This window comes from Carassius gibelio, chromosome B3, assembly GCF_023724105.1.
Source record: "Carassius gibelio isolate Cgi1373 ecotype wild population from Czech Republic chromosome B3, carGib1.2-hapl.c, whole genome shotgun sequence".
In the NCBI taxonomy this organism is placed as follows: Eukaryota; Metazoa; Chordata; class Actinopteri; order Cypriniformes; family Cyprinidae; genus Carassius; species Carassius gibelio.
This window is the reverse complement of record NC_068398.1, coordinates 10,716,549-10,744,432: the sequence shown is the minus strand read 5'-3', so window position 1 is coordinate 10,744,432 and position 27,884 is coordinate 10,716,549. Positions and strand designations below refer to the sequence as shown.

General features: G+C 38.4%; 1 protein-coding gene across 3 annotated transcripts in view; it reads left to right on the top strand.

Moving 5' to 3' along the window:
• Positions 1-27,884, top strand: part of LOC127953279 (serine/threonine-protein kinase LMTK1) — a 45,778-nt gene that overhangs the window by 14,063 nt on the left and 3,831 nt on the right. For 2 of the 3 annotated variants that reach the window (XM_052552313.1, XM_052552315.1), the window contains exons 2-13: positions 6,436-6,569; positions 13,538-13,694; positions 18,451-18,530; positions 18,787-18,905; positions 19,137-19,224; positions 20,071-20,204; positions 20,515-20,599; positions 20,715-20,836; positions 21,401-21,550; positions 22,705-26,014; positions 26,147-26,291; positions 26,366-26,566. In XM_052552313.1, the coding sequence (XP_052408273.1) occupies positions 6,436-6,569; positions 13,538-13,694; positions 18,451-18,530; positions 18,787-18,905; positions 19,137-19,224; positions 20,071-20,204; positions 20,515-20,599; positions 20,715-20,836; positions 21,401-21,550; positions 22,705-26,014; positions 26,147-26,291; positions 26,366-26,566 (4,725 nt within the window). The remainder of the gene's footprint in view (positions 1-6,435; positions 6,570-13,537; positions 13,695-18,450; positions 18,531-18,786; positions 18,906-19,136; positions 19,225-20,070; positions 20,205-20,514; positions 20,600-20,714; positions 20,837-21,400; positions 21,551-22,704; positions 26,015-26,146; positions 26,292-26,365; positions 26,567-27,884) is intronic. The other variant, XM_052552314.1, reaches the window with a different exon arrangement.

Sequence of the window (27,884 nt, the reverse complement as noted above, 5' to 3'; positions counted from 1 at the left end):
CTGTGAGAGTGATTTTGAACCCCTTTGAGATGGCACCACAAGACACCGTTCACTTGCAGAATGGAAGCTTCTGAGGGGCGCATAAGTTTGAACTAGTGAGTTGAGGTATATTGGTGGCGTGCCAGTGGTCGTCTTGCATCAGTACCTTGAATTTGATGTGAGCGGCTACTGGTAGCCAGTGTAACCTGATGAGGAGAGGAGTAACATGAGCTTTTTTTTTTTTTTTGGCTCATTTAAGACAACTATCACTGCTGAATTCTGGATAAATTGCAGAGGCTTGATAGTACATGCAGGAAAGCCCACCAGGAGAGAATTACAATAGTCCAGTCTGGAGAGAACAAGAGCTTTGACAAGAAGTTATGTGGCTTGCTCTGACATGAAGGGTCTAATCTTCCTAATGTTGTATAAGGCAAATCTGCAGGACCGGGTCGTTGCTACATTATGGTCTGTGAAGCTGATGATCGATCACAACTCCTAGGTTTCTTGTCCTGGAAGGAGTTATGGTTGACGAACCTGCAGTATAGAGTAGTTGTGATGAAACAATGGGTTAGCTGGAATCACAAGCAGTTCTGTCTCAGTAAGGTTGAACTGAAGGTAATGGTGAAGGTGCAATGCGAGCAGCTACCATCAGATCATTTGGTTGGAATGAGAAGTAGAGCTGAGTGTCATCAGCATAGCAGTGATAGGCAAAATCATGCTTCTGAATGACAGATCCTAATGACATCATGTAAATGGAGAAGAGAAGTGGTCCAAGCACTGAGCCTTGAGGAACCCCAATAGCAAGGAGTTGTGACTTAGAAACCTCTACCCTCCAAGAAACCCTGAAGGATCTACCTGAGAGGTAGGACTTAAACCACAGAAGTGTGGTTCCAGAGATGCCCATCTTTCTGAGGGTGGACAGTAGAATCTGGTGGTTAACCATGTCAAAAGCAGCAGACAGATCGAGAGCAGGGTAGTCTCAGTTGAATGGCAGCTTTTGAAGCCATATTGGTTGCTGTCCAGGAGGATGTTCTGTACAAGAAACATAGAGAGTTGGTTGAACACAACTCGCTCAAGTGTCTTTGCAATGAATGGAAGAAGTGATTCTAGTCTGTAGCTTTCTAAAAGTGCTGGATTAAGAGATGGTTTCTTAAGCAGTGTGAGTAAGTGAAAGTATGACTGAAGAAGAAATAGCCTGAGGGAGGTGAGTGGGGATAAGATCAAGTGGACAAGTAGGAGGATGATTGGAAAAGATAAGTTTTGAAACGTCCACCTCTGAGAGTGGAGAGAAGGAGGAGAGAGTATGTATTAGTCGTTATGAAGTTATCATCAGTCTGCGGTGTGGAGAATTGGTCACTGGTTCTTGTTTTATTTGTGAAGAAAACTGCAAAGTCATCAGCTGTAAGAGTTGATGGAGGAGGGGGAGGAGGACAAAGAAGAGAAGATAAAGTTTTGACTGTGCAAGAGTGTATGTAGCTGTTTTGATCTGGTTAAAGTAAGGAAGAGTCCAGGCCCTGATCTTATTTGTGGACGACGAGAAATTGTGCAGAGCAGCTTTCAGGGATTTATTCATTTATTTTTAATAAAGCAATACAACTTTCTAAAGTCCCTCGTCTCAGGAAAGATTCCATAGTAGTGCCAATTGTGAAAAAAAGAAATCCTATTTCTTTTAAAGATTGCAGGCCTGGTGCACTTACTTCCCTGGTTATGAAATCTTTTTGAAAAAAAAAAAAAAGTTAGGAAGGGAATTTTAACCTTAACACAGTCTGCACTTGATCCTATGCAGTTTGCGTACAGGATCTGGTAGAGGAGTGGAAGATGCCACTTACCTTACTAAATTTGATTCTTAAACATTTGGAAGGTAAAAATAATTGTGTATGATTGCTCTTTATTGATTTTTCTTCTGTTTTTAATTGAGTTCAGCCTCATATTTTTGCCAGGAAACTTGTAGAAAATTAATATTTAGACTTTTTGTGTGTTGGTTGTTGGACTTTTTAACTAGCAGATCCCAAAGAGTACGTGTTAATGGAATGTTGTCCAATACATTGTTGTCCTCTGCTGGTACTCCACAGGTTTGTGTTTTGTCCCTTCTCTTGTTTTCTTTATATACTGATGATTGTCAGAGTGTTTTTGAGTGGAGACACATAATTCAATTTGCAGATGATTTTGTGATTGTGTCTCTCCTCATTGAGTTAGATGGGAGTAGATCATTCAAGCTCTTCAACGTACTGTATGTATTTTCTAAGGAAACTTTTCATGTGGATGTGTCTTTTATGAAGATGTTTTATTGAATCTATCTTAATTTTTTCTATTATTTGTTGGTATGGCAATTTGAATTTAGGGAACAGGGGTAAATTGAAAAGTATAGTTAAAATGTGCAGTAAGATAGTGGGGACTGTTTTAAGCGCTACCACACAAATTTAGATGTTTAAGGTGACTAAGAAGGGCCAGTTAGTCCTTTCTGATGTCACTCATCCATTGTGTAATGAATTTAAACTGCTTCCTTCTGGCTGGAGATTTAAACTCCCTTTGTGCAAATCAAACAGATATAAAAATTCCTTTGTCCCTGCTGCAATTTGGTTTTTAAGCGATTTATTATAAATGTATGTGTTTTATATGTGTGTGGTGTTGCTACTGTTAGTGCATGTGTACTGCTGTCTACACAAATAATTGCCTTTTAAGGACAATAAAGTTGAAGTAAGTAAGAATTTTCATTTTTGGGTGAACTATGCTTTAAACGTACTGCCTTTTGGTTATTACTGTATATAGTATGTATTAATGTCAGCTTTGTACTTTTTGCGATTGTAATTAGGTTTCAAAATTGATAAAGATTGGTGTTCATTTGTGAAGATTGACTTGTCATACTAAATGTAGAGCTTATTTTCTGCAATGCAAATGAATATTTATTAATATACCAATTAATATTTATTAAGACAAGTGGCTTTGGTGTTTCTGCAAACATGCAGATGCTATGCATACCGCATTTTGCATTTTGCAGAAGTAGTATGCGATTCTGAACACCTGTGTCTCCACATGCGATATCCTTCTCTTATTTCAAAACGACAGGGAGATGTTGTATCACAGGGCCCAGGTGAGCCAAACTTTATGTGTTTAGGACACTGCGAAAATGTTGGGTCCGATTGGGAAACCTGATGAAAGAGGGAGAGGAAAATTATAGAAAGAGCAGCTGTTAATGCATCAGCAGAAATGTGTCATCATTATGAAAGGTGGGGGCTGAGGAGAGATTTGACTAAAAGCGAAGTGCAATAGAACATGATAGGTCAGCCAGCCTGTTACCATGGAGACGCAGGAGGGGGTGGGAGAAATGCTTTTGTACACCCAACACGTTGCTGACCGTGTCTTTGCATGTGGTGTTGTGTATACACACATGCTCCTCTGCTCCTTGGTCACATTGCCTCTGTTCCAAAACCTACATGGACAGATTTATTAAGGCATCACAGCTGTTCTCCCAATGTGAAAACTGTTTTGGAAGAAATATGCATTTTTTTTTTTTTTTACCTCATTTTGGCTAATTCTTTTACAGGAATGCATTTATCATTTGTGAAGTCAATCCATAGTGCATTGTGGTAAATCCAGTGAAATAATAATTAAAAAAAAACTTAGAAATTGAGTATAATTTGTTTAATAGTTAAAAGTATTAATAAAAATAGTTCAGAGTAATTAAAATTCAATGTTGACCCAATCTATATTTACTGTTGTGCTTACTGCACCATTAGCTTAGCAACATGCTAACCCCAAGCTCTATTGAAATCTATTGTGAGTCGAATCAACCGTCAACCGTGCGGTTCGTATGAGGAATGCAATTTGTTTGATTAGATTTTTTTTTTTTTTTTTTTACTTTTATTCAGCAAGGACACATTCAGTTGATCAAAGCTGACATTGAAGCCAATTATAATGTTACAAAATATTTAAGTTTCAAAAAATGCTGCACTTTTGAACGTTGTATTCATCAAAGAATTCGGAAAAATTGCATGATATTTTCCACAAAAATATTAAGCAGCAAATAGTCTTTTCAGCATTGATAATAATGAATAATCAGCATGTTAAATTGATTTCTGAAAGATCATGTGACACTGAAGACTGGAGTAATTCAGCTTTGCATCACAGAAATGAATTACATTTGAAAATATATTAAAATAGAAAATGGTTATTTAAAATGGTATTTTTTTTACTGTTTTGCTGTATTGTTACAGCTTTGGTGATCATAACAGTCCGAGCATAAAAAAAACCCATTAAAAGCATATTCTAATCACAATCTTTAAAATGGTATTGGATGACAATCTATTTAAGTTAGAAATAGGATGCTCCCTTTAAAGACAGCTGCCTTTGTAATTAGTATAAAGCAGGGCACATTACTAGGTTTCGAAAAACAGAGCCCATCAGATTTCTGTTTTCTTGTATTTGTGTCTATACCTTTCATCCCATGACTATTTTCATTTTGAGGCACTGGCCTTCCAACCCACATGACCCCGACAGACGTCATGTTGGGAGCACGGTGTCCACAGCGACATGTGTCAGCATATCAGCAAAACAAGCCACTTCCTCCATTTCAGAACACATGGCCAGTGTGGTGCAAAGTTTTGCAGATCAGGATGTTCATGTCCTTTTTCAACTGAGAGAGAACACATGCATGTGTCCCCTGCTGACAGCAGGATTACAGTGAAAGTCAGATTACATCTCACTGGTCCAAAATGTGACACCTGCCCCTGCGGTGTCCTTGTAATGACAGAGTGTGAAAAGGCCTAAATGCTTTTGGCCCGAGTCCCATCACTTCTTTATTTGCATACAAGTAATCAAACTGGGCAGCTGGGAAGCATGTTTAAACAAACAATTCAGATTTCACCCCCTACTTTTTGGGAGATAATCATTATCTGGTGCCATTTTGCCAATCTCTGCTCTATCTAGTGGGTACATGTCAGTGTAATTCTTATTCAAGCTAACAGGTTTATGTGTTCTCCCACTCTTCAGGTCGTTCCTATGCCTCTGAATTATTATGTTCATGAATAATCTTTTCAATTTACATTTCATGACTTTTTGTTCATATAATGCTAGAGTGCTTTATGCATGAGTCTTAAAACCTTGAAATGGTTTAGCTTCTATTAACACAAGCTCAAATATTTTCATGTTTTACAAAAAAATGTATAAAAGTAAAGTAAAAAGTAAAGTCATGCAACTGGGGTGTAGCTCATTTATAACCTAACTTTAAATTTTTACTTAGGATAATTGTGTTAAGTATTTAAAATGAATATGTTGTTTTTATGTATGAAGATTATTTTGATAAACATGTAAGAATAATACATGTTTTTTGGTCACAGAGCTTATTTTCTACATTAATTTAAAAGCAAATGGAAAATCCCATTGTTAAGGGAATCTGTGATGTAAACTTCTAGATTGGCCTACAAAAATACACCATCACTGCAGCTGTCTATTGTATGTCTTTAGAAGACTTGTGAGACAGGGCACATGTTGTATTGACTTTCATGGAATTTCTTTGGGCACTTTTTTGTAATCTTTGTAGTTCGGCAGTGTGAATAACCATTCATTTCAGTTTGAGAAAATAAGCGGCATTTTTGGCATCCTGTATTTTGATTGACAAGGGTGTGTGAAAAATAATATTGGGTTTATATGGAATATCCCTTAAAGATCGCATTATATTTTCTCAATATACTTTAGTTATATGTTCAGCAATATTCATGAATACACAGCTCCTTTGCATACCTACACATTTCCTGAATTTGCTTTGACATCCATAACACTGTCTCTCACTTCATTAACTGATAAATGGTGCAATTTGCGTTTCATTCTGAATAACAAGTGAGTCATCATCGCATATCTAGGTTTTTTAACCCTTTACTGTATCATCATACAGAATGCATCTCAGTGATTCACCGCAACAAGGTGATTTAAAAGCAGATTTAGCTTAAATTATCCCTGGTTTATTCATCTTCCTTCATGGACAAGTGATCTGTTCAAATGTGATGCCCACCAAATTAAATTACTGACCGCAGCCGCATGCTTTATTCTCTTATTCTCTTATCAACTTTTAATAGCTCAGGATAGTCTCGTCATTCATAAAGACAAAGAGATTATGATAAGTCATTTTCTCTGTAATGGTTGTCATGGATTTTTATATGGTGTTTTAAAGTTTTTATTCATGAAGTTGGCAAATTTTCTTATTTTCTGTAGTTTAACTTGCACAAATTATTATTATTTTTTGCCTCAAGACTAGTACAGTACAAAGTAAATTTTGATTTCAGCCATACATAAATTAAAAAATAAAAAAAAAATAGTTTTTTTGCTTTGGATCTGTTTATGCACTAGAAGTTACATAAGTGACACATTTGACCTTAAAGCTTTGTCACTGACTGTTTATGCACTGATGTCGGAGGTTTGGAGAGCAGAGTTTGATGCTAAATGACTGTTTGTGCACCCCAGGTGGCTCCCCGCTGAGTGAGCTGTCATGGCCGTCCTCTCTGGCGGTGGTTGCTGTCTCCTTCTCCGGCCTCTTCACGTTTGTCTTCCTCATGCTCACCTGCCTGTGCTGCAAGAAAGGGGACATCAGCTTCAAGGTGAGATCTCAGTCCTCATTAGTCATTTCATCCATCAAAATGGCCCTCCAAATTAAAGGAAGATGAGAAATGAACGTCTTCTCCAGCACCTCATTCTCATTTCTTTATAGGCTCAGTTCACATAGTCATTTTTACAACAACCTACAGTATTATCATTTTTGTTTGATTTCGCCTTGTTTTTTTTCACCATGTCATTCAGCCTGTTAGGTTGGATTTGTCTTTCTAGTCATGTACACATGTACCAACAGAGCCTCACAAAGAAAACGTCAATCTTCAGCACTTTTTTCTTCTTCTTCTGCAAAACACAAATGTCTTTGCGTTCCTTTTTACTTCAAGGTTTAAAGTCTCCATTTTCTTCTGCCCAGTTTATGTTTTATCTACTTCTGAACTGTGTATTCTTCAAACCCATGCTAACCTGAAGACAAATGAAACAATCTGTTAGACTGAAGCATCATAGCACAATTAGTCTGACTAGTGACTGTGTTTTTTTATAGACTGTGTCCAAAACCTTGTCAGATTCTTCCTTAGACAGCATTTCCTGATCCAAAGCTGTTTGAAAGGTTGGCAGGATCTTGTCTCTAAAGATTTCTTGCTGAAGTCAAAATCTCAAGCAGTATTGCGTGTATCCTTTGTGGAGATGGCAGTCTCAGTGAAGATGGTGGACAAAGCAAGATAAATTCACTGATAAAAAAAAAATAATACTGTAGAGACTGCAGATGCACTGATATCAAAATCCTGGATGATAATTACTTTGATGCTATGAGAGAAATGAAAACTATTAACCCTTTGGTTTGGATACAGAAAAAAAACAGTAAAACAGTAAAAACTACAATAACTCATTTTAAATGCTACGATTGAATTTAGGCATCACAACACTAATGAAAATGGATTCATATTGGGATTTTCTAAAGATTACCTTTAAAAGTGTTATTCGTATGAATGTTTTCAAAGTATGTAGAATAAAAAATCAGCCAGTGTACACTACAATAAAAAGTTTGAGGCCAGTAAGATTTTATTTTATTTTTATTTTTAAAGATATGAATACTTGTATACAGCATGGACACATTCAATCATTCAAAAGTTACAGTGAAGACACTTACAAGGTCACAAAATGCTTATATTTCAAACAAACACTTTTAAACGTCTGAAAATCTATTATAGTTTCCACAACATTTTTAAGCAGCACTATTATAACTAATGTTTCTTGGGCAGCAAATCTGCATATTACAATGATCTCTCAAAGATCATGTGACACTGAAGACTGGAGACATGATGCTGAAAATTCAGCTTTATGTTAACAAAATGTATTAAAATAAAAACAGTTCTTTTTAATTATAATAATATTTCACACTATTACCATTTTACTGTATTTGTGATGAAATAAATGCAGCCTTGGTAAGCATAAGAGAAAAAACATTTACAAATCTCACTGATACCAAACTCCCAAACTGTATTGTTTATCCAGTATATGGAGACAAATAAATAAACAACAACAACAACAAATGCATGGCTTTCATTTCAGTCAGGATGCTGCATTATAAGATCGCTGCCCATTTAGGCAGCACTGCAGCTCAAACGGTTTAGGAACAGAGCCATAGCATTTCTTTGTGAAGTATGGCACATGTAAACCCAGCACGGCTCTGATGCATGGGTCGATTCAGCTCAGGTGGCTGAAGACTCTGCCTAATAGAAATAGGCTTTGCTCAGCAAGAACGAAAATTAGAAGGGAACATGGATGTTTGACAGAGATATGAACAGACGGGGACAGAGGGATAAGTTGTTATCAGATTTAGTTTGGCACACACAGTTGAGGATTAATGGATCAGAATAAGCGAGCTGTTTATGTGCACATGCACTGCAGCAGTGGGAGAATGGCACATCAGAGGAAGCATCGCAGCACACAGATACAGGCCGTGAATAAGCTGCTGTAAATCCGTGTTCATGGACTGCCTGTTTTTAATAGGATCGTCTGCTCTAAGTGACTGTGAGTGGGTGGATGGTTTGTCCATGTCTGTCCCACACTGGGCTGTCTGTGGCAGACTGTGAAAGTGCTTCTAGTCCAGGAAGTCACAGTGGCGCAGATAATTAGCACGGCATTTGGTGTTCTGCGGAAATCACAGGGATGCCACCCTGTGGAAAGTCTGTCCATGTTTGTATGGCCGTTCAGAGAGAAAACAAGCTGACCCATATAGACTGACCTGGAGGAAGGCAATGGAAAACATGGTTGAGATTGCTGTTATATTTGTTGTTGTGTAGGATTTTCTTGCCTTACTTGCTCTTTCTCGATAAGACATATTATAAGCATGTAACTGCCTGCATGAAGAATTCACATTAGTTCATTCTAAACCTAAATGTGACAACCAAACAAAAGTGATAGTGAGGGTGTATTATAGGCCTGACTGTGCCTATGTAGTAAACCTTAACACAATTGTAGCTACTTAGATAGATACTTCCCACAACAGGGAACTTTCATAAGTCCAGGAATTGCAAACAAAATAAAATGCACCATTGATTTTGACTAATTAATTAATTTAAATGTTTATATAAATAACACTTAGACTTGTAGAATATCATTTTTCAGAATAAAATGCGCAATAGTATAGCTCCTGAATAATATAATATAATATAATATAATATAATATAATATAATATAATATAATATAATATAATATAATATAATATAATATAATATAATAAGGTCTAATTTTGACTACTTATTGCTAATAAATTAAGCAAAATATTCATTCACTGATATGTATAATACACTGAAATGGGAAATTATTGATATATAATATAATATTTATATTTATTAATATAATATAATATAATATAATATAATATAATATAATGGACAACATAATTTGCACACATTACTGTTGTGCCTAATTTGAACTAATAAATTAATCAAAATATATATATTGTTAATACAGTTTGATCTCAGCTGCTAATATAATGAATAAATTTAATCTGATCTAATCTGATCTAATATTATTATTTATATACAAAACCAATACGGTATTCAGGACCTGAATTGACATTTAAAAGGCAATTTAATTTTAAATGGTGCATGTACCACAAAACCCATTCCATAGCATATTTTAGCTGACTAAATCTCTCAAATATTGCTCAGTAACCGAACAGAAACAAAGAAGTGTAGATTTAACTGACATTACCAAAGAGTGCATGGCATTGCTGCATGTGGGGCCAGACCACATCTCTCCATCCAGATTTCACAGTCGTGTTGGTATTAAATGTGACTAAAGCCTCTTTAGAGATTGTGTACGAGCCCCAGCCCCTCTTTCACACACACGCTGCTGATGGAGTGAGACAGCTGCTCTTCCTGAATGGAAAACAGCCCTCGCTCCCCAGCGCAGTGCAGTGAGTGAGCTACAACCATTGCTGGAGTCTAATTGAAATGAGTTGGCTGCTTTACACTGGCGTACTTTTCATCAAGATGCTTGGGCTTCTTATTGTGCATTTGTTGAGAAGAGTCTGACTGTATGGCTGCAGTCCATGGTGGTCGAACATCCCGGGCCAAAATCAAACTGAATACTCTCTACTATCTGTATGTCAGTACATTTGCCAGAGTAGATTTGACTAGATCTCTTAAACAGTTAGACCCTGCTGATAGATACCACAACTACACTGAAAATAGTCTCTTATTAGATGAGGTGGAGTAAGAGTTCATTATGATCAATCTGTCATGCTGTCTTCTTAAGATGTAAGATTGAACAGACTGTCCTTCTCTCAGAGTCAGACTCATCAAAATTGTATTGGCATGTATTAAAACAAATTGTATTAAAATGTACTATATAAGATTATTTACTTACTGTACTGTTAAATAGACAAGCTGAAATGAGAAATGAGACACAAAAAAAAAAAAAAAAAAAATTATAAATACCTAATACATGTACCCATAACAAGAAAAAAAATATTTTAAACTCACCAAGGCTGAATTTATTTATATCACAACCACGTAACATAATAAATAGCATAACACTGTGAAATATTATTACAATTAAAATATTGAAAACATATTTTTGTGTAAACCATTAATGTGTTTTTTTTCCAGGATTAATATGCACTGGGAAAAAAAATAAAATCTGTTTAGAAACAATTTTGGCTTGCACTTTATTTTAAGGTGTCCTTTTTACAGTGTAATTATATATTTAAGATTTGAGAAATATTAATGAACTACGTGTTTTGTACTTACTATATGGTTAGGGCTAGGACTTATTTTAGGTTTACTTGCAGGTAATAACATATAATTTATTGCTATTACAATAGTAAGTACATTTAACATATGTAACAAACACAACTTAAAATAAAGTGTTACCAGTTTTTTACTTAGAAATCGGTAGTAAATTTCACCATTAATTACAAAGAAATGTAAGTAATACATCGGATGAATCATGCAAATGGAAGTAGGGATATTATCTTCTAAAATGTACAGCAATAATCTTTGTTTTATTTGCAATTTTGAAAAATCATTTTGTATAAAGTTAAAAAGAACACCATTTATTTGAAACAGACATGCATCAAATTAATGCATCTGTCCTGAATACAAATATTATTTTCTTAAAAACCACAAACTTTATAAGTAATGATAGATGCTGCCATGTCTCTCACTATGTTTCAGAGCAAATATAATGAATATCTGTAAGCACAAATGGTACAGTAGAGAGAAGCAGGTCAGCATTTCCCAGCCTCTCATCTTATCCTCTTTATCCCAGCATGCACATAAAGCAAGAAAACCAATAGCTCACTTCAGGTTAAAGTTTTTATCAACTGCTGTTGAATAAAGATAAACTGCTGCCTCCAATTCAAATATGTCCTGTTAGCACTTTAGTAATGCACACATAATGCATGAATAACACATTGAAGTATGAAATATTTAGATGGACTGTGTGAATTAAGTAAATTACTTTGCACCCTCAAGTGGATTTAAATGATATTGCATCAATTTGCCTCTGAGCCACATCCCACTCCCGATGATATACGCCACATTAGCAGATACAGTTCAGTCTAGATCTGCTCTTACAGCTGTTTTACATTCAACGTGGAGAAGGAAGACTACATTTTATAAATATCTTACTCAGGACAGTACTAAATAAAAAATAACATGCATTTTGTATGATCTCTCTTGTTTTGTAAACATTTTTCACATTTTCAGAGATTCTGCACGGGGTTCCCAAACTATCGCATGCCACTGTATTATACAGGAAGCTAGTCCCATTCCTGAAAAATAAAGAAATGGATGTTTTTTTCCCTTCCTCAATAAATCCAGCAGATAAGAGATGTTGTCCATTGCACACAAAAAAAAACCCCGACATGTTTATGAGGATATGCAGGCAGAGAGAATGCTCTATTATAAGTAAAGACAGGGCTTCTAGTCATGGACAATATTCATAAGTGAAGAACTGGCTTGCAGGAAGATAATTGTATTGGCCAAAGCTAATAGCAATTTGGAATTTCATTACATAATTTTCATTACAGTCACACAACAGATGCTCACAACTGCTTCCACAACTCTCTGTCAACAACAGTACTGGTTACCTACTAACTAACTACCACGAACTTCAAATGTGTTCAAAAATTTGTTAACCCCTCTAAATCCTGAAAAATTCAATCTAAATTCATTTAAAAGATTTTCCTGTAAAATAAGCATTTTATCAGGTTCCTATTTGTAGTTTTTGGTAATTTCACTTTAATGATTATTTGTATTGACATTGAAGTGAAATAACATACAGTAAACAAAAATGTTCAATATCAAAAGGCACTTAAAGGGGTTTACATATGAACTCTTCTAAAACATTTGGTGCAGTTGCTGATATTTAACTATGCAATTATGATTTCAGTTTGTAAAGGTAATGCAAATCAAAGATATTTTATGAGTATAACAGGCTACTTGCATAAAATGCATATAAATATCAGATGTCACTTTATATCTCCTTATAATATATCTTAGCAAGATGAAATTGAAATGCTTGCTTTTATGATCAAAGCTCTGTGGTTTTTATTGCGGGTGTAGTTTAATGCAATGCAATGATGATTGAGAGATGAACTAATAAATGTTTCTCAAAAGCCACAACCTGAAGGAGGGCATTTTTTACAATGACAATAAAAGGCCTTTCACTTGCTAAAAAGTATAAACTATCAAACAGATGTGGATCATGTACTGCGAAGTTTTGATCATGTTATTTGTGCTTTGAATATGATACAGCAGGCCTTATAGTGTTTTTTCACCTTAACATGTACAGTGAATAAAAATGTAATGTTTTAACCCTGTAATTTATGTAATTTAAAGTAAAATGCTGTCAAATGTATGTTTTTTTTTTTTTTTGCATGTAAAAACTATGAATTACTAGTAAGAAACGGTAAAAAGCCATTCCTAGAAGCTTTCATTTAGTGCTTTAGTGCTGTACAACTTACACATGCTAAATATAATTAATTAAGACTACTGGTTATTAATATATAATATTACTTACTTCAAATGCAAAGTAGTTCTGCACCCTGTTTACTACCCAAATCCAAATTCGGAACAAATACAGGAATTGAATTCATGCTGGTTATGGCACAGATTCAGTACAACAATTCCCCAACACAGATGCTCAACAATAGTCATAATGTGCGAATATGAGCCAACATGTGGAGCTGTGGGAGCTGGATAGGTTATTGGGTCCAAGCATATGATTGCCTAATTTCCGAAATGTGGCATCCAGCATTCACAACAAAGAAAATCCCACATTAGAGGCTTTCATCAGCCATCACGCTGTGACAAAAGAGACCATTCAAATTTCATATTAATTTCACAGTATGCATAAAGCACTAGAACTGATATAAGACTGCAGACTGCAAGTAACGATGCTGAAACTTCTGCTTTGCATCACAGGAATAAATTGCATTTGAAAATATATTACAATAGAAAGCATTTATTCGAAGTTTCTGTGTGCTTTTGTTCCCTGCAGGAGTTTGAAAATACGGAGGGGGAAGAAGGCCGAGCTGACCTTTCCACTTTAGCCTCCCCCAGCTCTCAGAATGACCCCGAGGTTTATATCCTGCCCCTCACGGAGGTTTCACTACCTGTGTCCAAACAGCCTAGCAAGTCATGTAAGAATCTGCACGGTTTGTCATTATTTATTTATTATTCACAAAAGGAGGTGTTTTGAATAATGCAAAGATTTTTTTTCTCCATGTTTAGAAAATGCCAAGCAATGAAAGGGATATTGAATGCGTGCTGGTCATGTGATTCATGGTGGCAATCATTAGGAGGCATGTTTTTAATGGAAAACATGATTTAGATGCTGATTTAACACTGCCTGTGTTAACTGTGGTGTTTAGAGTACATCACTGTAACACATTGCAATGCTGGTTGCATTGTTTCATTAATAAACAATACAGGAAGTGAAGTGCCACACTATGCTGATGTGTGTCCCTCACATTCCTAATGGCCTTGTGACAGGAAGGGTAAACAACAGGACTATGCCCATTGTGAACGGATGGTTCCGGAAAAAGAGCAGTGGCCTTGTTTATGTTCTCACAGTGCAAAGAGGGGTGGAGAGCGAACCGTCTCTGGAAACAGAACACACGTTTGTCAGTTGCATAATGCGTGTGAGACAGGCCCAGAGGACTCCTGGCATGATGGATGCATGTGAACTGGGCTGCAGAAAGGGAAGGAAGTTATCAATGCATGGAAGCACTGGAGAGTACAGATGGAAATTAAGATGTTTTTAACAGCAATATTAAAACAGATATGAAACAGATGTGTCCCAAAACCAAATCAGCTGTACATTTTCATCTCTTTACAAGTTATTGATTTCTTAGTAGTGCTTTCCAAGGCAACCAACAAAGGCTTATGCACATATTTGAGGTTGAAAGTTTTGTAAAACACATTACCTATCTAGAAAAGTTTTTTTGAAAGAAATGCATTCAGCAAGACTGCATTATATTGATCAAAAGTGACAGTAAAGACAGTAAGGTTATAAAAGATTTCTATGTCAGCCCCAATATATTCGGGCATCTAGAGATTGAGTCCCAGCTCGCGGATAATTCCCTTCCTGTCTAGGTACTGTCCTGTTATGATACAGGCAAAAAAAGCTAAAAAAAGCTCTTCTTTTGAACTTTACTTCCATAAAAAAAAATCCCAAAAAAAATTATTACAGTCTCAACAATGATAATAATAATCAAAAATGTTTCTTGAGTAGCAAATCAGCATATTAAAATGGTTAAAAGCATATATATATCACACACATTCTAAATATATCCTAACAAAATACATGTCCATATAGAAGCAGAATGACCTCTATTACCACCTAGTAACCACTTAGGACACCCGATAAACTGCAAACCAATGCAGAAAACCTTACCAGCTACATAGGAACACCCTGGCAACCGCTCAAAATGCCTGGCCACAATGGCAGCAAGTTTTACACAGGCTGACAACATTAACAGGTTCTTCAGAATTGATAAAAATCTACTGAATCTACTACAGTTGATTTTGCATCAAGTCAAATCCAGTCACTCGGTGGCTGACTGTGTGGAATCTGGAGGTGGAAGAAGCCGTGCAAGTCAGGTTTTCTCCCTATGACTCACGCTCTCTTGTCTGCGTAGCGCATCAGGGGAGGGTGAGGGAGACAGCGGGATGCTGGCTTGAAACACAGGCACGGATTGGACAAAAGAGTTTTAGGAGCCAGCCAATAGCCTCTGGACTGTTCGTCGCCCGTGGTTACAGCCATGTGATTGGTCCAGGTGTTGCAGAGGGAGAGGGTAGCACTGAGTCCCTCGTTGAGAAGGCCTCGGTCATGGTTAAAACGCTCCCTTTCCATCCTCCCCCTCTTGTTGTATTAATGCAAAGAGCCAGAAATGAACACTTGACTGGTTCCTGGTGTTTTTTCACCTCCCAAACTACATTCACAGGTTTTCATTGACTGCGACATAAGCTTCAGTCTGGAAGAGGTTGAGCAGGGAGAATCAGAGAAAGAGGGGATCACATTTATGGCCCTAAAATGCCTACTGCAGACATTTTCTTTGTGCTTATTCATGAAGCTGTGACTTTTATTCAAAGCAGCTTATAGAGCGTTTAATGCAGATTTCTCAGCTCCGGCCCTCAAGGTCCACTGTCCTGCAGAGTTAACCTTCATCAAACTCACCTGTCTATAATAACCTTGATTTGCTGGTTGTTTAGGGTTGAAGCTAAACTCTGCAGGACAGTAGACCTCGAGGAACAGAGTTCAGAAACCATGGGAACTGAACCAACAATCTTGTCATTACTAGCACCATGCTTGACCAGTTGTTGAGCTATGGGAACAAATCCTACAGTGTATAACACTATGTCACTTTATATAATAGTAAATGCATACATCCCAATATAAAGTCGACATGAAATGGAAATTGTGATCTTCTGTTCCTCCCTGTTGAGATATACATCTGTGTGAAATCGTTTCTTAATGCGGGATTTAATTTTGTCCTTTGGGAATTGATAGGACTGCTTTTCTTTAAATTAAATATTAGTAACTTTTTCCATTATACAGTAGATCAATTATTCCAAAGATACTTTAATTTTAATTTAAAGACATTTTCTGACATACTTCACACTTGTGTGAAGACAAAGGAGCACAGATCCATGAATGAATGTTCCGAAGTGAAATTAAACTTCAACGGAATAAAGTTTAAAATTAATTAAATTGAATTAAAGATTAATAAATGTCAACCATGCAATCCGCAAATTAATTGCAAAGTTTAACCATAATAGAGTATAAGTTTATCATTTGCTCATATTTACACACGCAAGTGAATTTTAAACAATTCCAGAGAGAAAAGGGAACTTTGTTACTCGCACACAGTTTTCTAGGCGCACAGCTGCATTTACATGAATCACGCACATGTGTTTCAGATAGCGCACGAACACCGAACTGAATCTTCTGAACAGACACATACACATAAAATTATGTCAAAATACCCATCTCGACAATTATTCAGGTAAACACAGTTATGTCTCAAGTAAATGAAAATAGCTGAGAAAGAAATGGGATATGTCATGTGTATCATTATATCAGAGCCGTGCATCAGGTCTTAAAGGGACAGCGGCCTATAAATACTGCTGCTTTCATTAATGACCATCAAACAACAAAACAGTTCTCTTGTCTCTTTAATTATTTTAAACTTTCTTAGTTAATCTAGTAGTTTTTGCTGTGGTATCAAAGAAGTACTTCGCTTTAAGTAATAAATGGAAACCAAGTTAAACTGAATAATTGTTCTTTTCTTGCTGATCCAAAAAAAGTATCTGATCCATGGGTCAAAAACTGTAATATAATTTGAACAGTGAGATCATCCGTGACCACTGAACAAGTATATTATGCACAAAAAATATTGGCCGATATATCGTTATCGATATTTTTTTACTCCCTAAAATCGTATCCGTATCGGCCTCAAAAAAAATAAATAAAAAAAATCTAGTAAATACTGTTATTACGCAACCCTGTTTAAGTACCATGCTACAGTAGTTTCATACCAGAATCAACACCAGAATCATACATATATCACCAAATCACAAAATTTGATGTACAGTATTTTCTCTTCCAAATTGGAAGTTCACATAATATAACTCATCTTAACACATGTGAAATCCCCTTATCCATTTAAGTTGGCAATTTTACTCTGTATGAAGTCTTTTGTCGACACATTAAGTAGAATTTCTCTTCTAGTCAGTGTGCAATCGTAGACCAGCCTGGACTTTCTCGTGCAAATATGCTGCGTTTTAATGCATTTTTAACATGGCCCAGGGCTGCTCTGGGAATGCCAGGAGTGGGACAGGAATGCACAACTCACAGATTCCACAGAAATCATATAAAAGGCCAGTTCAAGTCTGCTGAAGAAAAGAGAGATAGTTGTGTCAGGAATGGGGGGGTCAATGCTGTGACAATCCTGGCTTTGAGCGGCAGAGAATGGGCTGTGTGTCTTTGGCTGGTACGGGGGTACCAGGCGCTGCTGCTCTGTGGACAAAAGCCACAATGTAACTGTGGCGGGGAGTGTGAGGGGCTGGAATGAGAAGCTTCTGGAACGCTGCAGAGGAGGAGAACAGTTTAGTGCATTAATACAGGGATGGGTCTGTGAGGCGCACACACGCACACTGTGAGACCTGCTGGTAGCGCAGGAGGAGGTGTGTGGGGGGCTCGTGTTAATGACAGAGGTCTTTCTGCTGCTCACAGTGCTTTATTTGTTTACAATTGCCCCATAGTCTCTGAAACAGACAGAGGGAAGGGGGCAGAGGAGCGAGGGTTATTATGTGCTCATGGCATTGCTTGAGTGAGCAGACGCATTTGGCATGTGCCGAGCTGTGCTGCGGACAGACGTCCAGATCCTGTTGGGACACTTGGCACTTTAAACACCGATCTCAGCAGAAGCCCCTTGGTTTACCGCAGCTTCAAGTTGAGTTGGCTCCAGCTGTGAGCTCCAGCGGTGTGTATTATGGGAATGTTGTGGGATGCAGTATCTCAGCGCGAGGAGATGCGCTCTGTCTCTGGGAAGGTAGACAGACAGGGCTGCTTTCTCAGCTGTTCGAGGGCTTGGAGGGTTAAACCCCTGGCGTGTGAATGGAAACATGGAGAACTGGAGAAGAACGGCACCTTCATTATATGGTTAATTGCCAGACAAAGAAAGCCACTCTTCGTCCTTATATTCAACATCCAAGCTTATCTGAAGAATTATGATGGTTCAAGGTGGGACTAAAGTTGTCTAAATTTTTGTGACAAATTTCTTTAATTTTAAATCCTCCATGCGGTAGTTTGAGATAACCATGGTTCTTGTGGGTGTGCCTCCCTGGATATTGCTCATCCATTTATACGCCAATTCTGAATGTGTATTGTCTCTCTGTTTCCCTCAGTTCAGCAGCTGAAGTCTACAGATCTTGGACGCCACAGCCTCCTCTACATCAAAGAAATGGGACAGGGCTGGTTTGGCAAGGTGAGCCCTTTTATAACTGACGGTAATTTGGTGCTGAGAAAATAGCAATGTTTTTTGAGTACCGTACTCTCAAGGCTGAATTTATACACAGTACAGTGTACGCATTATGTTACCGTAATCTCTTTATGAGCTACCATTATACAAACGGTTTAATTTTAATTGCACACCAAGTGTCCACTCTTTTTAAACCGGGGCTGTCAGTTTCACAAGCGGCAGGTGTGAGCCCTGTTAATGTGCGGTTTGGACTGGCTTTCAGGTTTTGCTGGGCGAGGTGAATGCTGGACTCAGTACCACACAGGTGGTGGTTAAGGAGCTAAAGGCCAGTGCCAGTGTACAGGAGCAGATGCACTTCCTGGAAGAGGTCCAGCCTTACTGGTACACACCTTTCCTTTCTCTCTTACCCATTTTTTGTTACAATTCTTGTTACTCCCTAATTTTTTTTACTCATCTTATGCTGTATGCTAAAATATTTTTTTTTTTTGTCAGTACATCTAATTTGGAGGCACAAAGGGAAGCAACATTAATGATAGCTCTTATTTATAATGTGTAACTAAACGGTTTCTCATGTGAGCAGTGTTTTGATGTCTGAGTGTGTGAATCCCACAGGGTGCTCCAGCATCCAGCCCTCCTGCAGTGTCTGTCCCAGTGTTCAGAAGTCACACCCTACCTGCTGGTTATGGAGCACTGCCCGCTGGTAAGCCACTGAGTACCAGCTGCTTCGCTCACCATCTTCACTTCAGTACATACTCTGAGTTGGTCCAATTAGATTCTATACTAGCAGTCAACAATCCTCTTGACATGAAGTGCCATTTTTACACTATATCCATTATTACACAATGTATTGAAATAGCATCCCCTTTATTTACTTAGTATAGTTTTGAGAGCAAGAAACTACAAACCGCATGAGTTTTTGAGTCCAAGTGGCTGTGCTGTTCAATTGACCCTTCTTTAAGCCACGCCCTTAAAAATGTTGACCAATCTGAGCTTAGCAACTATATCGCCATAGAGTATAATCAGACTTTTGTTCTTTTCTAATGTAAGTCTATGGAGAATCTGTGGCTTTGGGTAGTTTACTATGAGTAATGATAATTAAAGATTTAACAGTACCATAAGGAGGATGTTGTCATAATGTTAAAAACAGCTTATCAAATGAGGATTTTTTTTAGATGGTGGTGTATCTTGATTCTGAATTCCCAGTTTGAGTAGTTTAATCACTATATGGCATCATTCAACATGTAATTAGGAAAAACAGCATTGCTTTGTTTCATTCCGAGACAGAAAATAATAACATTGAATTTATGAGCACATTTAACTAAAAAACGTGCTGTTCACTGACCGCTACCAGCTGGTCTGAGCATCCTAGGGGGATGGAGCTTAGCATAGGGTTAATTGAACAGCTTAATGCTCCCTCTGCTGGTCATATTAGAAATTGTGCATTTGCACAGTTACAAACTGTACAGTGGTACCAGAATTACAGTTGCTCACTATAACAAAAATTAGCATTCCTGCTGTACTTAAGAATGCTGTTTACTCAATACAGGGAGATGTTAAAGGATACCTCCGTAGCTGTCGGGCAGCAGACTCAATGACCCCTGACCCTTTGATTCTTCAGCGGATGGCATGCGAGATTGCTTCTGGTCTTCTGTATCTTCACAAACACAATTACATTCACAGGTGAGGATACACTAACCTTTGGCCTTTCCCTTGCATATTGATTGTCTCTGTTATTTTTCACCCCACCGCTCACTGGACGTCCAGCTCTGGTGTCTCCTGGCAACAATATCCTGGTGCTGCCTGAGTACATGTCACAGACTCCAGCATCAGTGATTTTGTTGCTGGGGGAAAACCCCTTGCTCAACACACATCATCAATTATTTGTGTCACCAATGAAGAAAATGTGAGGTGACTTCCTTTGTAATGAAAGTTTGCCAATGACAGGAACTATAAATGATGCAAACATTGCTCCACTCTGTTCTGTTCTCAGTGACCTGGCCCTAAGGAACTGCCTGTTGACTTCAGAGCTGGCAGTCAAAATTGGAGACTATGGCCTCAGCCACAGCAAATACAAGGTGAGTCTATGAAGGCTTTTATTTTTAGCATTAGCAGCCATGCTCACGCTATTATTTTGATGTTGTCTCAGTATTACTTTTTACTAAATATCAGTGCATCCTTTCCCTTTGTTAGGATGACTATTATGTGACAGCAGATCAAATATGGGTTCCTCTACGCTGGATTGCCCCAGAACTTATTGATGAAGTCCATGGCAATCTCTTAGTAGTGGACCAAACCAAGTCCAGCAACGTCTGGTGAGAAATAACAGGGGTTATCAGCCTTTGTATTAAATTGCAATCTCTATTTTATTAAATTTTTTTGTATAATTTTTTACAGGAGGATAAACGTATATATAAAATATGCAGTGATATTTTCACTAAAACATAACCTGAGTGCAAAGATGAACAATAGTATTACAATCAGGATGTTACTAATTTTGCAAATGATGAACGCAGAACTAGCATGCAGAACTTATTCAAGTGGAGACAGACATGTTCTTCAAGAATTTGACAAGCTTAAGCACAAAACACAAAGCTCAGCACCTTTCATAAAGGTGACAATTATAATAAAAATTTGCAGCGTACTATATCCTGAAGTATATTGCTCAATTCTGTGAAAATTCCTACAAACTTTGGAATTAAAAGGCATAATCAACAAAAAAAGCTTGAGAACCTCTGCCCTGTGACATACAATAGGCTATAAGGAGAAAATAAAGCTCCAGACTTTTTGTACTTTAAATACATTTTAGACCAACAGACATTTTGCTGAGTCTTATGTTTCTGTGTTCTAAATTTTATTTTATTTTTTTCACTCTGCAGGTCACTTGGTGTGACGATATGGGAGTTGTTTGAACTGGGTAATCAACCTTACAGGCACTTTACTGATAGGCAGGTTTTAACATATGCTGTAAAGGAACAGCAGCTCAAACTGCCAAAGCCCCTGCTGAAAGTGCCTCTGTGTGAACGCTGGTGAGTCGTCTCACAAGTCCAAATCATCATTATGAGCCACCCATCCCCTTACGACTGCCAATGGCAATGACCACATCCAAACCAATCAGTGGTCCTCTCCAAAGACACACCCACCAATCACTTTGCTTTTAAGTACATGTAAAGCAATCAATATCTTCCAACCACAGTTGCCTCCACCTGCCTCCATTTCCTTTGGCAGGACCAACAAATCAATACTCCTCAAATCCTGTGTAGTCAATCATTCATTTCCCCCTCTGTAAGGCCATCAGTCATACATTTATCCAGTCCCGGAAGCACACAGTCATTAATTTTACCCCTATACACGCCAATCATTGTCCATTTAATCAAGAGCAGTCATGCGTACAAGTATACCACTCCATTCCCAACATGATACTAAACAATCAATGACCCTACTTTAAGACCACAAGGATACTATCATGCTAAATTGTTCATATTTCAAAACATCAAAAATAGTTTCTGGATATCATCCATACTAGCATCCATTACCCATATTACAATAAGATAATAAAGCATTGATAATAGAGCAAGGGTCTCCAGCCACCCATTTTATAAAAAATAAAAATAAAAATAAAAACAGCACATGCTGGTTAGGTATGTTTTGAAGCATGTCTACTGGTTTGTGCTGGTTTAAGCTGGTCATGAGCTGGATTAAGCTGGTACTAACCTGGTCCTGAACAGGAACTAGTTGCTTAGGACCAGCACATGACCAGCTAAGGACCACCTTAAGCCAGTTCATGAGCAGCAAAGGACCATCTTAAACAGCTCAAAGCAGCATCCATGCTTCAAAACATACCTAACCAGCATATGTTGTATTTTCAACAGGGCTTGCTCCTTTAGAGCTACTGTCCTGCAGACTTCATTACCAACCCTGCTCAAATACACCTGCCTGTAATTATCATGTAACCCTGAACACCTTTATTAGCTGGTTCAGGTGTGGATGGAGCTGAAATCTATAGGATGGTAGCTCTCCAGGAGCAGGGTGGGAGACCACACTAAGAAGGGATTAGCAAATTATACAACAACACAGTTTTTTCCCCTATTCCATTCTAATCCCTACAGTAAACCAGTGGAGTTTCTCATAAATTTTAGTTTTTAGTCTAAAATATTTGCTTTTCTGTCGTGTGTGTGAGCAGGTATGAGATATTGCAGTTCTGTTGGCTGCAACCCGAGCAGAGGCCTGTTGTGGAGGAAGTCCATCTCCTGCTAAGCTACCTGTGTGCTAAGGGTGCAACTGATGCTGAGGAGGACTTTGAGAAGCGCTGGAACTCTCTCAGGCCAAGTCTGGGCTCCAGCAGCTCTCACAGGACTCCTGCACCTGAAGTAGCCTCTTCTACTTCTTCTTCATTTCCTCTACTTGAACACTTCTCTATGGCAGACAGCTTCCAGTCTGAGAATGGGGATGATATATTGACAGTAACTGAGACCAGCCAGGGGTTCAACTTTGAGTATAAATGGGAGCAGGCACGAGCGGAGCAGCCCTACTGCTCCTCTTCAGCTAGTGGACCACTGGGAAAGAATAATCCCCATTACCAAGATGTGTATTACCCTCTTAGCAATTCCATGGGTAGCTGCAAGGGTGAGAGCCTCCCTCTTGGGGTTTCTCCATCCTACTATGAGTCAGACCATCCAGGTGTGGTTCCAGTGCTAAGTGCACACAGCCCCTCAGTAAGTAGTGAGTACTACATCCGCATTGAGGAGCCAGTTGAATGCAACATCAACTTAGAAGACACCAATCTTGATTACAGCCCAACACCTGAAGCCAGCAACAATAGCTTGTCCTCCGCAGGCAGGAAGAGCCCCATTGGGTCTCAGCCAAACTCCTACTGGTCAGCAGCTAAAGAACCCAACAGTAATGATTATGATTCAGATAGTAGCCTAACCATTGAGCCACTCCAAAGAAGAGTTCCAACCTCGGTAGAGATAAACCAATCAGAAGTCTATTTTTCTTCCAGTGACAGGCACAATTTACAGTGTGAACAATCACCTCAAGCAGGGCCAGCTGTTCATTTGATAAGAGGGCATGGTTCAGATTCTTATCAGCAGAGAAGAGGGTCAGGAAGCCTCTGCCATAGACTCGAGGAGGTAAAGGAAAGCCCACTTGGAGTTTCAGTCTCTCTTAGCAGTCCCAGCTTGGCACATTGTGACCCATACCTTGAGTCTAACCAGAGAACTGTAGAAAGAAGTATGGCCAATAAGGCCTATTATGACATGATGGGCCCCTTAGAAAAGAGCGTGCCAAAACCCCACTACATGAGCATTGATATTGATGCCGGTGATGGCCTTCTTTTGGGCAGGGGGAGTGCTGATTCGGAAGATGATGAAGATCTGTTTTCTCAGAACATGTTAACTAATTGGAACTCCAACCACTCAGCAAACAACAACAGTTTAAGCGATCGTACTCAAGCTGTGGGTTTTCGAGATGCATACCTTGATTTACGTCACCCAACACCCTCTTCTCAAGTTGGGAATTTGAAATCAAGAGCGTTGAAGACAAGCAACAGTTGCACATATAATTCCATCGATTCTCTCAAAGACCAATCATACATGGATACTTTGGATAGTATGCCCACTGCTAGTAAACCTCATGCTGACTCAGAGGGTGGTGAATACCTACATTTAAGCCCTGAAAGTACTCAGGATGTTGAATCATCTTCCAAATGTCATTCTGTCACAGAAAGTCAGCCTATTCATACACAGCAGAAGAACATTGCTCATAAACATATAAAAAACAACACATCAGACTTTCATGCAGGAGGTTGCTGCAGAATGAATCCATCAACTCTTCCATCAGAGCTTGTATTGACTAAAGAAAACGTGTTGCTTGAGACAAGGATATCCCCTGCACAGAAACTGAAACTTGGGACAGACGGTTCTGCTGAAGTTTGTGTAAAAATCGTGTCATGCCCTATGGATCTATCTAAAACAGTTTTAGAGTGTAGCCATTTGACAGACAGTAGAATGGTGCCCAACAACTCCAGGATCAGTCTAGTGGAAATTAATGACTGCAGCGATGACCGCATGGACATACCCACTGGAGTTTTAGCAGGTAATACCTTGGAGTATGCAGAGGTGGGCAATATTGACCTAACTCATAGAATACTGCGGAGTGAGACTGGGTCCAGACACTGTGAGGACACAATTAATCTTCCCTCTAGCAGCAGTCCATGTGAGGCCTTCAGCCCTGATAGTTACCACATGTCCATTCAGCCGAAATCCTTAGACAGTGGTTATGACACAGAGAATAATGAATCCCCAGAGTTTATCTTTAAAGACTTTGAAGGGAATCCAGCCCTTAGCACTAGTGTAGAATCAGATGAATGTGACATGTTGCTCAATATGGACCTAGATGAAGATGTTAATGTAATGCTCCTGCATCCATCTAGCAGTCATGTACCGCTGTTCAGCCTTGGTGAGAGGAATCAGTACAGAGACTCTGCTTATTTTTCTGACTATGACATGGAGAATGACAAGAGCCCCAGTGAAGGGGTCCAAATGTTCTTCAATCGCCAAGATGAGGATGATGCCTTTGATCTCAAAGCCGAAAAAGAGGGCTCAGAAAAGACATTTGGGAGAGAAGGTCGTAGCATGGAGAGTGAGAAGAGAAATGGCATATCTGTGACAAAGGACAACAGTGCTGCCCTTAATGTTAAACAGTTGTGTCTTAAAAAGTCAAACCCAAATCTCTGTCCATCACCTGCATCAGTTCCAATGATATCTATGCTTTCGCCCTTTCCTCCAGAGATGGGGGGTTGCTTGACCAAGGAGTCAACTCCAGATGATGGTATTGGGCTGGAATCTGATCACTCTGGAGAGGAACCAAATTCTGAATGCTACTCGTCCACAGTGTCTGAAGGCTCTTCCTCAACACAGGAGGCCTCAGGTCTGGAGGAGCAGTTTAATGGAGACACCGGAGACTTCTCCTCAGCAGAGTCATTAGGCTCAGACTCTACCATAATAGAATTCAGTGGGGAGATAATCCAAGCAGAGGAGCAAGAAGCCAGTAACAAAGTGGACAATCCGGAGCTTCCAAGGGAAGAAAACAAGGTGGAAATGGAAGATTCAGCAGAGAGAGGTGCCATAGGTTCAGCACTTTCAAAACCAAAGCGTGATGAATCTTTGGAGAATATTCTTCCAGCCTTGCCAGAAGACCTAGATGTTCCAGCTCCACTAGGGAATGTAGAGGAAGCAGATGAAGAGGATTCAGAGGATAGTGATGAGTATGATGAAGTACTTTGTAGCTACAACATACAGGAGCAGAGTGATGAAAGCGATGAAGAGTTCCCTGTGGTGCCAGTCGTTGTGAGCGATCGTAGCAGTGCACGCCATCTACGCAGCCTCCTCAAAATGCCCTCCTTACTAACACAGTCCTTCTGCGATGAGCTGGAGAGCAAGAAAAAAGCAGTGTCATTCTTTGATGATGTCACCGTGTTTCTGTTTGATCAGGTTTGTAGAATTATATCTTGTAGTTTTGAGGCAGTGCGTTTAGAAGCATGCTATTTTAATTTCAGAACAATACATTGATTTGCGCAGTGCTTAAATGACTCACATCCTGTGTCTTGCTGTGTATTGACTCAGGAGAGCCCCACAGGTGAGCTTGGGGACCATAGTTTTCCTGTGGATGAAGAACCCACTGGCCAGGCTTCAGAGGTGGAGCTGCCACGACCCCAAAATAGGGTCACTACCCCTGAGGAATCACCAGGACAGAATGTCTCAGAAGAAAGTGAGTGTTCAATAACAATTCCTGGATATTTCCTCTTGTTTAGTAACAATTGACAAGCCTCTCACTCTAAACAGGTGGGTCATTTCAGTGGCAAGATGATTTTCCATTGATTCAAAGCCCTTCAACATCAGAACCTGGTTCTGAAGAGATCGCCACACCACCCAACTCTCCCGTCACGTCTCCAGATGAAAAACCAGCACCACCGATTTCCAGATTTAGTGTCTCTCGTTTTTCCATTACGCATGTGTCTGACTCTGACATGGACTCCATTGGAGGTCAGTTCTGCTAACACAGGCTATGTTCACACTGCAATCAAATACGACCCAAATCAGATTTTTTGCTCACATGTGACTCAGATCTGTTTTTGTCATGACAGTGTGAACGGCATAAGCCACATGGAATCTGATCTTTTCAATTTCGATTTGTGCCACTTCCTTATATGGTACTAAATCCGATACAGGTCAGATGTTTTGCGATGCGACCACAGTGTGACTAGTCATGTCGGAATTCATTTGACTTTTACATCACTCTAGATCGAAATTCGTCATAATTCCGCGCTGATTGGAGACACTTAAATGATTTTACATACCTAAAGTTAAGACAATTGTGAAAGGTAATCCATGAAGTTTGATGTGTCAGAACTTTGATGTGACAGAAGTATTACAATGACAACTCTGCTGTATAAAAGCAAAACATGAGAGCTCTTGTCATAAAAGTTTCAAAACTCTGCTCTCTTTTGTCCCGTCCTTGTCTTTATTTTTCATATTGCCTTTTTGCAGCAGATCACACTATAAATAAAACACATAATTGCTTACCTTATGTCCTCCATGTTTACTTTTGTATAACAGTGCGCTGTGCAAGTGTTGCCAAATCTATAGTTTTACTGAAGAATTAGGCTACTTTTTTCCACTGTTCCCGCGGGTTGTTTGAATCAGTGTTAATTTTGACAGCAAATTCGGATTTAGTCTTAGTCTTAGTCTTTTGAATAACACACCATTTAGTTTTAGTCACATTTTAGTCATCTAAAATGTTTTAGTCTTAGTCTAGTTTTAGTCGACTAAATATCATAAGAGTTTTAGTCTTAGTCTAGTCTTAAGTCTTAGTCTAGTTTTTTTTTAGTAGAACAAAGTCAACTTAGTTGACTTGACTAAATGTTTCCATTAGTCTGTTATGGAATGGTATTTATAAAATAAACATAAGGCCTGCTCTCCATGAAAAATATACATGCTCTCTGAAAAAGATATGCATTCGTCCTGAATGATATGCAATGCATATGACATTCTTTCAAGATGAAGTACAGTATTATTGAAATAGACAACCACCTATATTATATTTGTATTGTATGTTCATTCTATTTCTTTATTTGTGCTATTTACACAAAGTTTAAATTTTTTTAAGTTTGTTTTTGTTCATTTAAAATAGCACTGCATAGTCTTCACTGTAAAATAAAATACACAATCAAACCAAAATGTATTCAGACACCTTCAACGTTTTTTTTTTTTAGTCACTAGTAAAACAATATAATCTATTCTATCTGGTTTTTGGATTGACTTTGGATAAATTCTTGTTAAAACTACTAAGTAATTCAATAAA